General features: G+C 34.4%; 1 protein-coding gene across 4 annotated transcripts in view; it reads left to right on the forward strand.

Moving 5' to 3' along the window:
* The window catches only part of LOC123502590 (huntingtin-like), a 420,122-nt gene that overhangs the window by 202,477 nt on the left and 200,770 nt on the right, over positions 1-16,875 (forward strand). For all 4 annotated transcript variants that reach the window (XM_045251746.1, XM_045251745.1, XM_045251744.1 and 1 more), the window contains exons 22-23: positions 370-555; positions 1,014-1,228. In XM_045251746.1, coding sequence (XP_045107681.1) covers positions 370-555; positions 1,014-1,228 — 401 coding nt within the window. The remainder of the gene's footprint in view (positions 1-369; positions 556-1,013; positions 1,229-16,875) is intronic.

The raw sequence follows: 16,875 nt of genomic DNA on the forward strand, positions 1-16,875 counted from the left end.
AATGGACCAAGTGGATAATGAGAAACTGATCCTGAGAGAAGAATATGACATCCGAAGTACAAGATCACATAGTAAAAAGCGGAGAAAAGGAAGATGTCTGAGAGATATTAAAAAATATAGTTTCCCGCAGAGATGTATTGAGACGTGGAACAGTTTACATGAAGAAGTGGTGTCTGCAATGAATATGCATACTTTTAAAGTAAGATTGGATAAGTGTAGATATGGAAACTAGGCCACACGAGCATAAAGCCCAGGCCCTGTAAAACTACAACTAGGTAAATACACACCAACCAAGTTCCATTCCATCCAAGAATCCCTTGACCAGTTTACTGAACGTTCATCTTTACCTCAACTACCTACCTACCACAGATATCCCTGGAAGAAAGCACCACAGAGAAGGTGTGTGGGCTGCTGCGTGTCACTTTGTCTAGCTTGGGACGGCTCCTGGAGGTGGCGTCCATGGTGGAGTTTGGGAGGCTGGCTGATGAAGTTTTGCAGTACCTCAAGTCTGTTACCAGTCTGCTGCCCACCCTCACTGTGCAGTGTGGCCAGCAGGTATGTATGTAGGGACAGCTGTAGGTGTGTTTCTGGGGTGTCCATGTTTGTGTATAGATGTGATAGGAAAGGTGAATTTGAAGGCTGCCATTGTTCCATTGAAAATTAACTTACTATACACAAAACTGACTATGGTTATGATGCTCTTGCAAATTATGAAGAAGTTTGTCTTGGGAAACCTCAAGCACCAGGTAAATTTAGTTACATGTTGCATAGCACATAATTTTAAGTATACAGGCTCTAAAATAAGGACTTTACATTCATTGACATGAAAGTGTGACATTATCTTAATATTATTGTATGTTTGAAACTGTGGGTTACTCCATGACTTTAATAGATGCAATGACTAAATTCTTTGGTTGAAACGCACAAGCATTTTCATAGAAAACCATATTTAAGTTTATTTTCTTATTAGCTTCTCAATTTCTTCTTTCCTATAACAACAACACACTGGCCAGTTGTTGAAGTGTCTGTTCGGCTCCAACGTGATGGCTGTATATGAACAAATGTCCCGCAAGGGCTCGGTGGAATCTCTCTCCCGAGATGAAGTAGAGACGGGCAGCGGAGTGGAGGGACCCAGCTTGCATCACCTGTGCTTCAATCTGCCCCTCACCCAACTGGAGAAGGATTTTTCAGATCTGTCTGTGATGCGACAAGATGGCGAGTCAGTCAGGTGTGTGTGTGTGTGAGAGAAATCCAACCCAGAACAAAAAAAGATCAGTTGATAAGCAAAAAGGCCCACTGAGGTGCCAATTCCTAAAGAAGTTAGATAGATAGAAATATAGTGGGAAGGAGACTCTGAGGATGGTATACGAGTCTTTTTTTCCTCAGTTTTAATATTACATGAAGAATGTATGTGTAGATAGATACTTGTAGTTTTGTGTGAAGGAAGAGAGTTGTCTTTAGAGCACAGCCTGTGAGTGCCCCATTGTGTTGTGAGACAGAAAGGGAAATGTTCAGTGAGTGAGGTCAGAGTCCCCTTCTGGGAAGGGGACCATAAATGTCCTCAGGTCGGACTGCTCTTCAGGTAGTGACCCAAAATGTCTTGACACCTTCCTCAATTTTTTCTTCATTAACTTCTACAACATTTGTGGTCTTAGATCTAATTCTCGATCTGTAGAACACCACCTCTCCTCTACTGAACCTCATCTTCTTTTCCTCACCAAAACAGCTGTCTGAGGTGACTGACAGTAGCTCCTATTTTGTTCCCTCCTACTTCCTCTATCCTCATTTTCGTTCCAAAGCTGGATGTTGCATCTATGTGTGCAACAACTTACCATATTTGATGACTCAAAAGACACATGAGCTCATAAGATGCACCCAGAAAAGATAAATGAGCTGATCTAAGCTCTGTAAATGAAGTGAAGGATTTCACCTGACATTTGAAGACTCATATACATTTAGATCATTATTAGATCCGAATATTTTGCATTTAAAAACAGTAATCGCCCGCGTATCCGGATTATTGCAGCCAAGGTCCTGGCAGATACAGTAAATATCTGGATACGCAGAATTTCCTTTCCTAACTCCTTATAAATTGAGAAAACATGTACACAACCCAAATGGGTAAGAAAACAATGAATGAAAGCACATTAAATGTATAATCTAGAACAAAAAATGGTACCTAAGCAGTACAAGGGGTGGTGGGATGTACACTCAACAGTAAAGGCAGCGTCACACTAACACTTTTCCATCAACTTTCTTAAGACTGTCAACTTTTGTTGCCACATGTCGTCACACACAACCTCGCTACCGCCTTTGTCTCGTTTGTCAGCTGTAAACAAACATAGCGGCCCTTCACCACCAGCAAGCCATTGTTGTTTTATTGCTGCTATTTTGGGCCTTTATTACTCTCTATAAGAAACTCTTAAAACAGCTTTTTTCACTCATAAACAATGGAGTACCTCATCTTGGCTAAATGCTTGTTGGAAGTTCTGCCGTGGAGTGTGGTAGTCCCAGAGAAATGTAAACAAACAACTGAATCACTTTTCACTGCTAGACCAGAATATATATATATATATATATATATATATATATATATATATATATATATATATATATATATATATATATATATATATATATATATATATATATATATATATATATATATATATATATATATATATATATATATATATATATATATATATATATATATATATATATATATATATATATATATATATATATATATATATATATATATATATATATATATATATATATATATATATATATATATATATATATATATATATATATATATATATATATATATATATATATATATATATATATATATATATATATATATATATATATATATATATATATATATATATATATATATATATATATATATATATATATATATATACATATATACACACAGTCAACCCTCGGCTATCGCGATTTCGGCTATCGCGTTTAATTACTATCGCGCACCCATGAAAACCTGATAAAATTTCATTATCGCGACCTCAGATGCCTCCTATCGCGTGCCCTGCCATGACGTCATGGAATATCTAAGCACTCATTGGCCAAAACAGCCTTCCCGCCAAGATCAATTCGGCTATCGCGTTTTCGGCTATGGCGCGGCTATTTCGGCCCCAATTGGGCGCGATAGCCGAGGGTTAAGTGTATATATATACAGTCAACCCTCGGCTATCGCGACTTCAGCTATCGCGTTATATTGCTGTCATGCACCAAAGAGAAAACTTCTTAGTGACAGCAGTGATGCTAAGAAAAGGAAAACCATTACGCTACAAGAAAAAAGAGGACATAATTAAAAGACATGAGAAGGGCGGCAGCAGCTGTGTGTGAGAGAGTGAAGAAGAAAATGGGAAGCCCGTTACCATGACAACGGGGAGGTTGATGACCTTGAGGGCTCGCGCACCTATCACAACAATAACAACTACGGAGCCTTCGTCTGGGCCACACGACACTTGCAGATCACTTGCACCGTCTGCGCCTGTCTGCTGATCCCTATTGCCCTTTCCTATTTCATTTCCTGCTCTGCTGCCCACGCTTCTACTCCCACCGCACTGCACAACGCTCCCAGCTGTCCACCCTGGACGTCACAACATTCGACCTGCCTACCCTCCTGGCGGCCTCAGGCGTCCACCCCTCTGGCAACATGCAGTCCTTCGCGTTCGGCCCTAATCAACAACAAAAACAAGCTTGTGTTTCATATTCCTACATACTTGTAAATAATATGACAATATAACCTTTTGCTTATATAACGCTTCTACTCCTACCGCACTCCACAAAGCTCCCAGCTGTCCCGCCCTGGGCGTCACAACATTCGACCTGCCCACCTTCCTGGCGGCCTCAGGCCGCCCCTCTAAGCAACCTGCAGTCTTTCGCGTTCGCGGCCCTAATCAATATATTCCTACATAGTTGTAAATAATATACCAATATAACAATATAACCTTTTACTTACCTGAATAACCATAAAAAATGATTGGTTGAAAACTCGATAATAAGCTTTGAAAGTACAAAAGAAAAAGATTAAAAAAATTTATTGTTATTGTTGGTGGTTGCCCGCTACACCGCCTCACGCTTGAATAGAATAACACCCTGCCTCACTTCCACCACACCATCGCCCCTGGCAAGAGTGTTATCCTACTTCTGCGTTTACTGACTCAAGTTCTTAGTATATTGCTCAATGGCACCAAAGAGAAAACTTCTTAGTGACAGCAGTGATGCTAAGAAAAGGAAAACCATTATGCTACAAGAAAAAAGAGGACAATTAAAAGACATGAGAAGGGAGGCAGCAGCTGTGTGTGAGGGAGGGAAGAAGAAAACGGGAAGCCCGTTACCATGACAAAGAGGAGGTTGACCACCTTGAGGGCTCGCACACCCATCACAACAATAACAACTCCGGAGCCTTCGCCTGGGCCACACGACACTCACAGCTGACTTACACCGTCTGCGCCTGTCTGCTGATTCCTATTGCATTTCCTGCCCCGCTGCCCACGCTTCTACTCCCACCGCACTGCACTACGCTCCCAGCTATCCATCCTGGGCGTTATAACATTCGACCTGCCCACCCTTCTGGCGGCCTCAGGCGTCCACCCCTCTCTGCAACCTGCAGTCCTTCGCGTTCGTGGCACTAATCAACAACAAAAACAAGCTTGTGTTTCATATTCCTATATACTTGTATATAATATAACAATATAACCTTTAACTTACCTGAATGACCATAAACAATGATTGGTTGAAAACTCCATAATATGATTTGAAATGTACAGAAACTTGAGTTACGTACAAAATCGACTTACGTCATGTTTCAGGAACGTAACTCTGACATAAACCAAGACCTTACTGTATATATATATATATATATATATATATATATATATATATATATATATATATATATATATGTGTGTGTGTGTGTATATATATATATATATATGTATATATATATATATATATATATATATATATATATATGTTGTATCTATATATCTATTAATGTCCAGCTTTTTCTTAAAATCATGAATATTCCTTGTTGACCACTTCCACGTCTAAACTATTCCATGCTTCCACCCTTCTATGAGGAAGCTATATTTTCACATCTCTCCTATAAGTGGCCATATATATATATTTTTCCCATATATATCGACATTCTTCCATTACATACACAGATCTTCCCTATCCATATTTCCATGCCAATCATCACTCTGTATATTGCTATCAGGTCTCCCCTTTCTCTTCTGTTTTCCAGGGTTGGAAGTTGCATTCTTTTCAGTCTGTCTTCATAAGTCAAATCTCTTAAGTCAGGCACCATTTTCGTTGCAGCCCTCTGTACTTTCTCTAGTTTCCTTATGTGTTTCTTTAAGTTCGAGCCCACTGTATTGTTGCATATTCAAGCCTCGGTCTTATCATTGCAGTAATTATTTTCTTCATCATTTCTTCATCTAAATATCTGACGCCACTCTTATGTTCCTCAATAAGTTCAATACTTCTCCAATTATTTTGTTTATATGTCTCTCTGGCGATAGGTCATTGGTAATTGTCACCCCAAGGTCTTTTTCTTCATGACTGGTTTTTATGTCTTCATTTCCTATCTTGTACATACTCCTGATTCTTCTTTCACTCTTGCCAAACTCTATTTTCTTGCATTTTGTCGTGTTGAACTCCATTTGCCATGTACAGCTCCATTTCCATATTCTGTCCAAGTGTGTGTGTGTATGTGTGTGTGTGTGTGTGTGTGTGTGTGTATATATAATATATATATATATATATATATATATATATATATATATATATATATATATATATATATATATATATATATATATATATATATATATATATATATATATATATATATATATATATATATATATATATATATATATATATATATATATATACACACACATATGAACAGTAATACTCCGCTTAACGAATGTTCGTTTAACAAATTTCCGGTTTAACTTGCTATATAAAGTTAGACAAAAATTCCACATAACGTACAACCACATCTGTTTTAGCGAATTTTCTAGTTTTGAATTTACTGGGTGAGGGACCGGACGCAGTAGCTTCGCTGTGATTGGCTGGCTCCCCGCCTCTGCCTGTAGCGCTCCTGGAGCTGGATTCAAGATTCTTTAAAAACGTCAGAGCAACCTCTTGCAGCGAAATGGCATCCATGAACGCTTGGAGGAATGGTGACAAGGTTGCTATCAGGTTGCTCTAAGGTTGCTGGGAACACCACCTCTGGAGGTGGTGTTACTGTGTTATATATGCATTTATGTTCACAAAACAACATTTCTTTTAGCTTTTTACAAACCTTGCCCCCAAGAAAGGATTGTTTTGTAATGCATAAAGTGAAATCTTACATGCAATACCAAAAAATAAAGCAGAGATGAGATGAGCCACAGACGAAGCGGGAGACTTGCGGCCACTCGGCCGCTTCTTCTTCTTCTTGTGACCCTTTTAGCCTGTGTGTTGTCTTTCCCATGATATTTGTTTCTACTCCTCTATTGCCTGCTATAATGGATATCATATATTAGTATTCATATACGCTCATGCCACAAGGATAACCTTGACTCTGTGGCACTGAGTGATAGTGAATTATTAATGAAATACAGCGGTATTTCATTAATAATTCACTCAGTGCCACGGGGTTGAGATTATCCTCATGGCATGAGCGTATATGAATACTAAGATATATTCATTATAGCAGGCAGTAAAGGAGTGAAAACATAAACATCATGATGAAAGTAACACGCAAGAAAAAGGGTCACAAGAAGAAGAAGAAGCCCTACTGCTTCGTCTGTGGCTCATCTCATCTCTGCTTTATCTTTTGGTATCCCATGTAAGATTTCACTTTATGCATTACAAAACAATCCTTTCTTGGGGGCAAGGTTTGTAAAAAGCTAATAGAAATGTTGTTTTATGAACATAAATGCGAGAATGTGAGAGAATTTGTACGTAGCTCCTCTAACTTCCAATGACTCATATGACATCATAAAAGTAGTGGTAAACCGGTGGCACAATATGCTGCCAAACGTATATATGATATATTTTTTTTTTTACCCCATGTCGTAAGTTGGGGACCAGCCCAGAACGAATCCCCCCTATTTCCATTATTTCCTATGGGAAAATTACATCCACTTAACAAATTTTTGCTCTACGAACAGCTTTGACATCCCCTATTCTGTTCGTTAAGCAGAGTATTACTCTATATATATATATATATATATATATATATATATATATATATATATATATATATATATATATATATATATATATATATATATATATATATATATATATATATATATATATATATATATATGTATATATATAAAGTAAAACAAAAAATCCGTATAACGTATAACCACATCCTTTTTAGCGAATTTTCTGGGTTTGAATTTGCTGGGTGAAGGACTGAACGCAGTAGTTTCGCTGTGATTGGCTGGCTCCCTGCCTCTGTCTCTAGCGCTCCTGGAGCTGGATCCAAGATTCTTTAACAACGTCAGAGCAACCTCTTGCAGCGAAATGGCATCCATGAACGCTTGGAGGGACGGTGACAAGGTTGCTATCAGGTTGCTCTGAGGTTGCTGGGAACACCACCTCTGGAGGTGGTGTTACTGTCTTATATATGCATTTATGTTCACAAAACATTTCTATTAGCTTTTTACAAACCTTGCCCCCAAGAAAGGATGGTTTTGTAATGCATAAATTGAAATCTGACATGGAATACCAAAAAATAAAGCAGAAATGAGATGAGCCATAGACGAAGCGGGAGACTCGCGGCCACTCGGCCGCTTCTTCTTCTTCTTGTGACCCTTTTGCTTGTGTGATACTTTCATCATGATGTTTGTTTTCACTCCTCTCTTATCTGCTATAATGGATATCATATCTTAGTATTCATATACACTCATGCCACAAGGATAACCTTGACTCTGTGGCACTGAGATAGTGAATTACTAATGAAATACCGCAGTATTCCATTAATAATTCACTGTCACTCAGTGCCACGGAGTCGAGGTTATCCGGTATTACTGCAGAGTTTTACCGCAATCAGCTACATGTTTTTTACCCACTTCAAGAGATAGAGTTTCTGATTACGAGTAATTTGAACCCCATATATACTAGGTGCAACCTTTTTGAATGGCGACACAGATTTTTTTAAAATTTAAGTGTGTTTTGGTGTTTTGGTGATCAGCTGTGACAATAGCCTCCCTCATCAAACCCTGCCGCACACTGATGGTGTCATGCGCTCGCGGCAGCTCAGCGGGTTCCGTGACATACTATTGTCTGAGCATGCGTTTAATTGTTTACGCTGATTGGTTCTGTTCTCTGAAACTGAAGCGGCGGCTAATGAAAAAAAATAAAGCATAATTATTTCCACCAGTCACGACGGCCCCTGAGGTTAGGTTAGGTTGGGTTGGGTTAGGTTTAGTTAGGTTAGGTTATGTTAGGTTACGTTAGGTTCTTTTCTGGATGAAACAAATTTTTCCTGGTAAATTTCGGCTTGTTTTAATTAATTTACCAGTTGCTTTTTTTATGGAAATCATAATATGTTTCGGGGCTGCAAAAAAAAATTGGTTGATATGTGCCAAAAACAAGTGGTATTTTAATTAAAAGCAAGCCGAAATCTACGAAAAAAAAAATAGTTTCGTCCAGAAAGGGCAAGGTGGTGAAACTCTGTAGGTTTACCGGTTATCCTCATGGCATTAGCGTATATGAATATTAAGATATGATATCCATTATAGCAGGCAATAGAGGAGTAGAAACAAATATTATGGAGAAAGACAACACATAGACTAAAAGGGTCACAAGAAGAAGAAGAAGCGGCCGAGTCGACGCACGTCTCCCGCTTCGTCTGTGGCTCATTTCATCTCTGCTTTATTTTTTGGTATTCCATGTAAGATTTCACTTTATGCATTACAAAACAATCCTACCTTGGGGTAAAGTTTGTAAAAAGCTAATAGAAATGTTGTTTTGTGAACATAAATGCATATATAAGACAGTAACACCACCTCCAGAGGTGGAGTTCCAGCAACCTCAGAGAAACCTGAAAGCAACTTTGTCACCATCCCTTCAAGCGTTCATGGATGCCATTTCGCTGCAAGAGGTTGCTCTGACGTTAAAGAATCGTGGATCCAGCTCCAAAAAGCTAAAAGAAATGTTGTTTTGTGAACATAAATGCGAGAATGTGAGAGAATTTGTACGTAGCTCCTCTAACTTCCAATGACTCATATGACATCATAAAAGTTGTGGTAAACTGGTGGCCCAATATGCTGCCAAACGTATATATGATTTTTTTTTTTTAACCCATGTGCTATGTTGGGACTAGCCCAGAACGCATCCCCCCTTATTTCCATTATTTCCTATGAGAAAATTACGTCCGCTTAACGAATTTTCGCTCTACGAACAGCTTTGACATTCCCCTATCCTATATGTCAAGCGGAGTATTACTGTATATATATATATATATATATATATATATATATATATATATATATATATATATATATATATATATACTTAACCCAATTATCGCGCCCAATTAGGGCGAAATAGCAGCGCCATAACAGCGATAGCGAATTGATCTTGGCGGGAAGGCGGTTTTTGGCCAATGAGCACTCAAATGTTCCATGGCGTCATGGCGGGCGGCGTGATAGCAGGCATCTGAGGTCGCGATAATGAAATTTTATATATATATATATATATATATATATATATATATATATATATATATATATATATATATATATATATATATATATATATATATATATATATATATATATATATATATATATATATATATATATATATATATATATATATATATATATATATATATATATATATATATACAGTATATATATATCCATATATATATACTTGATTGACTGTGTATATATATATATATATATATATATATATATATATATATATATATATATATATATATATATATATATATATATATATATATATATATATATATATATATATATATATATATATATATATACACACACACACACACACACACACACACACACTGGAGAATCTTGGATATGAGACTGAGGAAGTGGTTCATAACCCAGAAAAGTACAGCAAGAAAGGACTAAAGAAACTTACATATGAGCGAATGTAATGTATTCCAACATAAATGGAGTGATATCGGGATTTTAGAACTCAACGATTACTTGAGGGACAAGAACCCAGATATTGTGGGTCTTACTGAAACAAAACTGAGAGAGGGAGAAGACCTGATGAAGGTTGGAGAAGGAAATATAACGTTTGGAAAAGAAATAGAGTAGGTAAGATGGGAGGAGGAGTGATGTTGCTGGTTAAAAAGATATAAAGGTGGATCAAGTGAAAAAGGTATGGGAAAGGCAGAAGTGCTAAAGATCAGAGCAGAAACTAATGAAGGAAAAAGAGGCACTACATAGTGGTGTACGTACCACCTAAGACAAATGCATGGTCAGTACAGGAATATGAAGAAATGATAAGTGATACAGGAACATGTCTGGAAGAAATGTTGGGTGGCTGTGAACGAACTATAATGATGGGAGATTTTAATTGTAAAGAGGTGTGTTGGGAGGACTGGTCAATGGAAGGATCAGAGACAACATGGGAAATACACTATTGACACTGGCAATGGAAAATGTGTTAACTCAGTGGGTCAAAGAAGATACTAGGTTTGGAGGAGAGGGAGCATCGTCAAGACTGGACTTGGTCTTTAGTACAGAGCCAATGGTCATTGAGGAGATGAGGGTGGAGTGCCCTTTAGCAAAGAGTGATCATGCAGTTTTGGAGTTCAAGGTGATAGATGAAGAGAAATCTAGAAGAAATGAAGAATATAAAGTGGGAAGATGGAATTATGCCAAGACAGATTTTGGAAACCTAAAGAAATTCTTTCAAGAGACAAATTGATGAAATTCAAGAGTGCTAAGGGAGCAAATGAAAAGTGGAAGGAATTTATAAAAATATACAAAGAAGGTGAGAAAAATTTGTACCAATAAGACAACATAGAGAAGTTGGAAAGCAGGACTGGTTTAACGATAGATGTGAAAAGGCTAGAACAAGAAAAGAGGATGCATGGAAGAGGTGGAGAAGGAAAAGACGGATTAAGCAGTGGGAAAGTTACAAAAGAGCAAGAAATGAATATGTGTTGATTAGAAGAGAAGAAAGAAAGAAACAAGAAAAGGATATAATTGATAAATGTAAAGACCAACCAAGGCTTTTTACAGACATGTGAACAACAACATCAAAAATAGAGAAAGTATTGAAAGTTTAGAAGTAAATGGAGTATACAGTGAAGATCCCAGGAAATGGCAGAGGCTATGAATGGATGCTTTCGGAAGGTATTCACAAAGGAGACTGCTTTTGACAAACCACTGGTAATGGAACAGAAAGGGATTATGAAGGAGTTTCAAGTAACTGTGGAGGAGATCAAGAACATGATGGGGAGTTTAGAAGTGAGAAAAGCTGTGGGACCTGATGGGGTATCAGGATGGATTTTAAGAGAATGCAGGAGCAATTGGCAGAAAAAGTTTGTGAAGTAATTGATGCCTCATTAAGGGAAGGTGTAGTGCCCCAAGACTGGAAAAGAGCTAACATTGTCCCAATCTATAAATCAGGTAACAAGAGAGACCCATTGAACTATAGACCAGTGTCACTTACAAGTGTGGTAGCTAAGATGTGTGAGAGGGTGGTGAAGACTAGATGGACAGACTTCTTGGAGAAAAATGACATACTTTGTGAGTGTCAATTTGGTTTTAGGAAAGGGCGTTCATGCACGACAAACCTGATATGTTACTATTCGAGGGTGATAGATGTAATACAGGAAAGAGATGGTTGGGCTGATGGAATATATCTGGATTTAAAAAAGGCCTTTGATAAGGTACCACACCAGAGACTGATCTGGAAACTTGAAATGGTAGGAGGAGTGCATGGCAGTTTACTAAAATGGATGGAAGACTTTTGGTAGGAAGAGAAATGAGAACAATAATTAAGGACAGACCATCAGAATGGGGATTGGTGGAGAGTGGAGTTCCACAGGGATCAGTGTTGGCACCAGTAATGTTCGCAGTCTACATAAATGACATGGTGGATGGGGTGTCCAGTTATGTGAGCCTATTTGCAGACGATGCAAAATTGTTAAGAAAAGTGAGATGTGACAAAGATTGCGAACTACTCCAGGAAGACTTGGACAGAATATGGAAATGGAGCTGTACATGGCAAATGGAGTTCAACACGACAAAATGCAAGAAAATAGAGTTTGGCAAGAGTGAAAGAAGAATCAGGAGTATGTACAAGATAGGAAATGAAGACATAAAACCAGTCATGAAGAAAAGACCTTGGGGTGACAATTACCAATGACCTATCGCCAGAGAGACATATAAACAAAATAATTGGAGAAGTATTGAACTTATTGAGGAACATAAGAGTGGCGTTCAGATATCTAGATGAAGAAATGATGAAGAAAATAATTACTGCAATGATAAGACCGAGGCTTGAATATGCAACAATACAGTGGGCTCGAACTTAAAGAAACACATAAGGAAACTAGAGAAAGTACAGAGGGCTGCAACAAAATGGTGCCTGACTTAAGAGATTTGACTTATGAAGACAGACTGAAAAGAATGCAACTTCCAACCCTGGAAAACAGAAGAGAAAGGGGAGACCTGATAGCAATATACAGAGTGATGATTGGCATGGAAAAATGGATAGGGAAGATCTGTGTATGTGGAATGGAAGAATGTCGAGAGGGCATGGGAAAAAACTAAAATGGCCACTTATAGGAGAGATGTGAAAAATATAGCTTCCTCATAGAAGGGTGGAAGCATGGAATAGTTTAGACGTGGAAGTGGTCAACGCAAGGAATATTCATGATTTTAAGAAAAGCTGGACATTAATAGATATGGAGACGGGACAACACGAGCATAGCTCTTTTCCGTATGTTACAATTAGGTAAATAGGTAAATATATATATATATATATATATATATATATATATATATATATATATATATATATATATATATATATATATATATATATATATATATATATATATATATATATATATATATATATATATATATATATATATATATATATATATATATATATATATATATATATATATATATATATATATATATATATATATATATATATATATATATATATATATATATATATATATATATATATATATATATATATATATATATATATATATATATATATATATATATATATATATATATATATATATATATATATATATATATATATATATATATATATATATATATATATATATATATATATATATATATATATATATATATATATATACAGGCAATCCCGCTTAATGAACGTTCACAGAACGAAGTTTTGCTACAATGATCGTTTCCTTTTACTACCATATGTTTGTTTAACGAACACCAATCTCGTTTTAAGGAAGTATTATCCTGGTAATTTTTTCCAAGTTTGAAAGCCCTGCCGTATCACACAAGCTGACAGGCTTTTGAATACACCAGCACCTCTCGTGGACAAAATGCGCACCACTTACTCCCCATAGTTCAAAACAATAACAGCGTCAACAGCAACTCTTCTTCCCTCGCTCATCATGCCACCAAAACACCCTTAGTGTTGATAAGAAGACCAGGAAGTCTCTTAATCTCGAAGTGAAGCTGGATACAGACACGAGAAAGAGGCGAGAAAATTAATACCATTGCTTGCCACCATGGCTTGACTCCATCTACTGTCTCTACTATTTTCAATTCAGCAGACTCTATTAAGAAGGCTGGTGAGACCATAACCTCCTTGCAAGCTAAAAGAACCACCTGAACTCATGACTGCAATGGATAAAATGGAAAGCCTCGTGGAAATGTGGTACATAAGTTTTGTAAGCTGTACAATGATGCGCCCTTTGTCTACATCCCACAGGTTGCCGGTTAGTGTCTTTCCCACTCCACTCTTCCTCCCTTCATAAATTTAAGATCATCAACATCATAAAGTTACGTACATACATACATTAGTGTACATTATAATGACTTAAATTAAACTGCATAAATGTTTAATTTCAGAAGTTTTACTTTCATTAAAATTTTCACTGTACTATGATGCACTCTTGCTTTGTTTACTCTCAATGGAAGTTCAAGTCAGGGTTTAAACTTGTTATAATTGGTTCGCTTAACGAAAATTCACTTAACATACATTTTTTTAGGAACATAACCCGTTCGTTAAGTGGGGGATGCATGTATATATATATATATATATATATATATATATATATATATATATATATATATATATATATATATATATATATATATATATATATATATATATATATATATATATATATATATATATATATATATATATATATATATATATATATATATATATATATATATATATATATATATATATATATATATATATATATATATATATATATATATATATATATATATATATATATATATATATATATATATATATATATATATATATATATATATATATATATATATATATATATATATATATATATATATATATATATATATATATATATATATATATATATATATATATATATATATATATATATATATATATATATATATATATATATATATATATATATATATATATATATATATATATATATATATATATATATATATATATATATATATATATATATATATATATATATATATATATATATATATATATATATATATATATATATATATATATATATATATATATATATATATATATATATATATATATATATATATATATATATATATATATATATATATATATATATATATATATATATATATATATATATATATATATATATATATATATATATATATATATATATATATATATATATATATATATATATATATATATATATATATATATATATATATATATATATATATATATATATATATATATATATATATATATATATATATATATATATATATATATATATATATATATATATATATATATATATATATATATATGTATATTTATATATATATATATATATATATATATATATATATATATATATATATATATATATATAGATAGATAGATAGATAGATAGATAGATAGATAGATAGATAGATAGATAGATAGATAGATAGACAGACAGACAGACAGACAGATAGATAGATAGATAGATAGATAGACAGACAGATAGATAGATAGATAGATAGATAGATAGATAGATAGATAGATAGATAGATAGATAGATATAGATATATATATATATATATATATATATATATATATATATATATATATATATATATATATATATATATATATATATATATATATATATATATATATATATATATATATATATATATATATATATATATATATATATATATATATATATATATATATATATATATATATATATATATATATATATATATATATATATATATATATATATATATATATATATATATATATATATATATATATATATATATATATATTTATATTAAATATATATATATATATATATATATATATATATATATATATATATATATATATATTTATTTATTTATTTATATTATATATATATATATATATATATATATATATATATATATATATATATATATATATATATATATATATACAGTAAGGTCTCGGTTTACGTCAGAGTTACGTTCCTGAAACATGACGTAAGTCGATTTTGTACGTAACTCAAGTTTCCGTACATTTCAAAGCATATTATGGAGTTTTCAACCAATTATTGTTTATGGTCATGCAGGTAAGTTAAAGGTTATATTGTTATATTATTTACAAGTATGTAGGAGTATGAAACACAAGCTTGTTTTTGTTGTTGATTAGGGCCACAAACGCGAAGGACTGCAGGTTGCAGAGAGGGGTGGACGCCTGAGGCCGCCAGAAGGGTGGGCAGGTCGAATGTTGTGACGCCCAGGGTGGACAGCTGGGAGCGTAGTGCAGTGCGGTGGGAGTAGAAGCGTGGGCAGCGGGGCAGGAAATGCAATAGGAAAGGGCAATAGGGATCAGCAGACAGGCGCAGACAGTGCAAGTCAGCTGCGAGTGTCGTGTAGCCCAGGCGAAGGCTCCGGAGTTGTTATTGTTGTGATGGGTGTGCGACCCCTCAAGGTCGTCAACCTCCCCGTTGTCATGGTAACGGGCTTCCCATTTTCTTCTTCCCTTCCTCACACACAGCTGCTGCCTCCCTTCTCATGTCTTTTAATTATGTCCTCTTTTTTCTTGTAGCGTAATGGTTTTCCTTTTCTTAGCATCACTGCTGTCACTAAGAAGTTTTGTCTTTGGTGCCATTGAGCAAGATACTAAGAACTTTAGTCAGTAAACGCAGAAGTAGGATAAAAATCTTGCCAGGGGCGACGGTGTGGTGGAAGTGAGGCAGGGTGTTATTGTATTCAAGCGTGAGGCGGGCGGTGTGGCGGGCAACCACCAACAATAACAATAAATCCCGCACTTTACGATTTATAAATTTTCAATTTTTTTAATCTTAAATTGCCTTATAGTGGACTGACGTAACTACGAGTTTGATGTAACTCGAGACCGACATAACCCGGGACTTTACTGTATATATATATATATATATATATATATATATATATATATATATATATATATATATATATATATATATATATATATATACAGGCAACCCCCGTTTAACGAAGGTTCACACAACGAAATTTCGCTACAACGAAGGTTTCGTTTTACTACCATCTGCTCCTTTAATGAACACCA

The sequence above is a fragment of the Portunus trituberculatus genome, chromosome 12, assembly GCF_017591435.1.
Source record: "Portunus trituberculatus isolate SZX2019 chromosome 12, ASM1759143v1, whole genome shotgun sequence".
In the NCBI taxonomy this organism is placed as follows: domain Eukaryota; kingdom Metazoa; phylum Arthropoda; class Malacostraca; order Decapoda; family Portunidae; genus Portunus; species Portunus trituberculatus.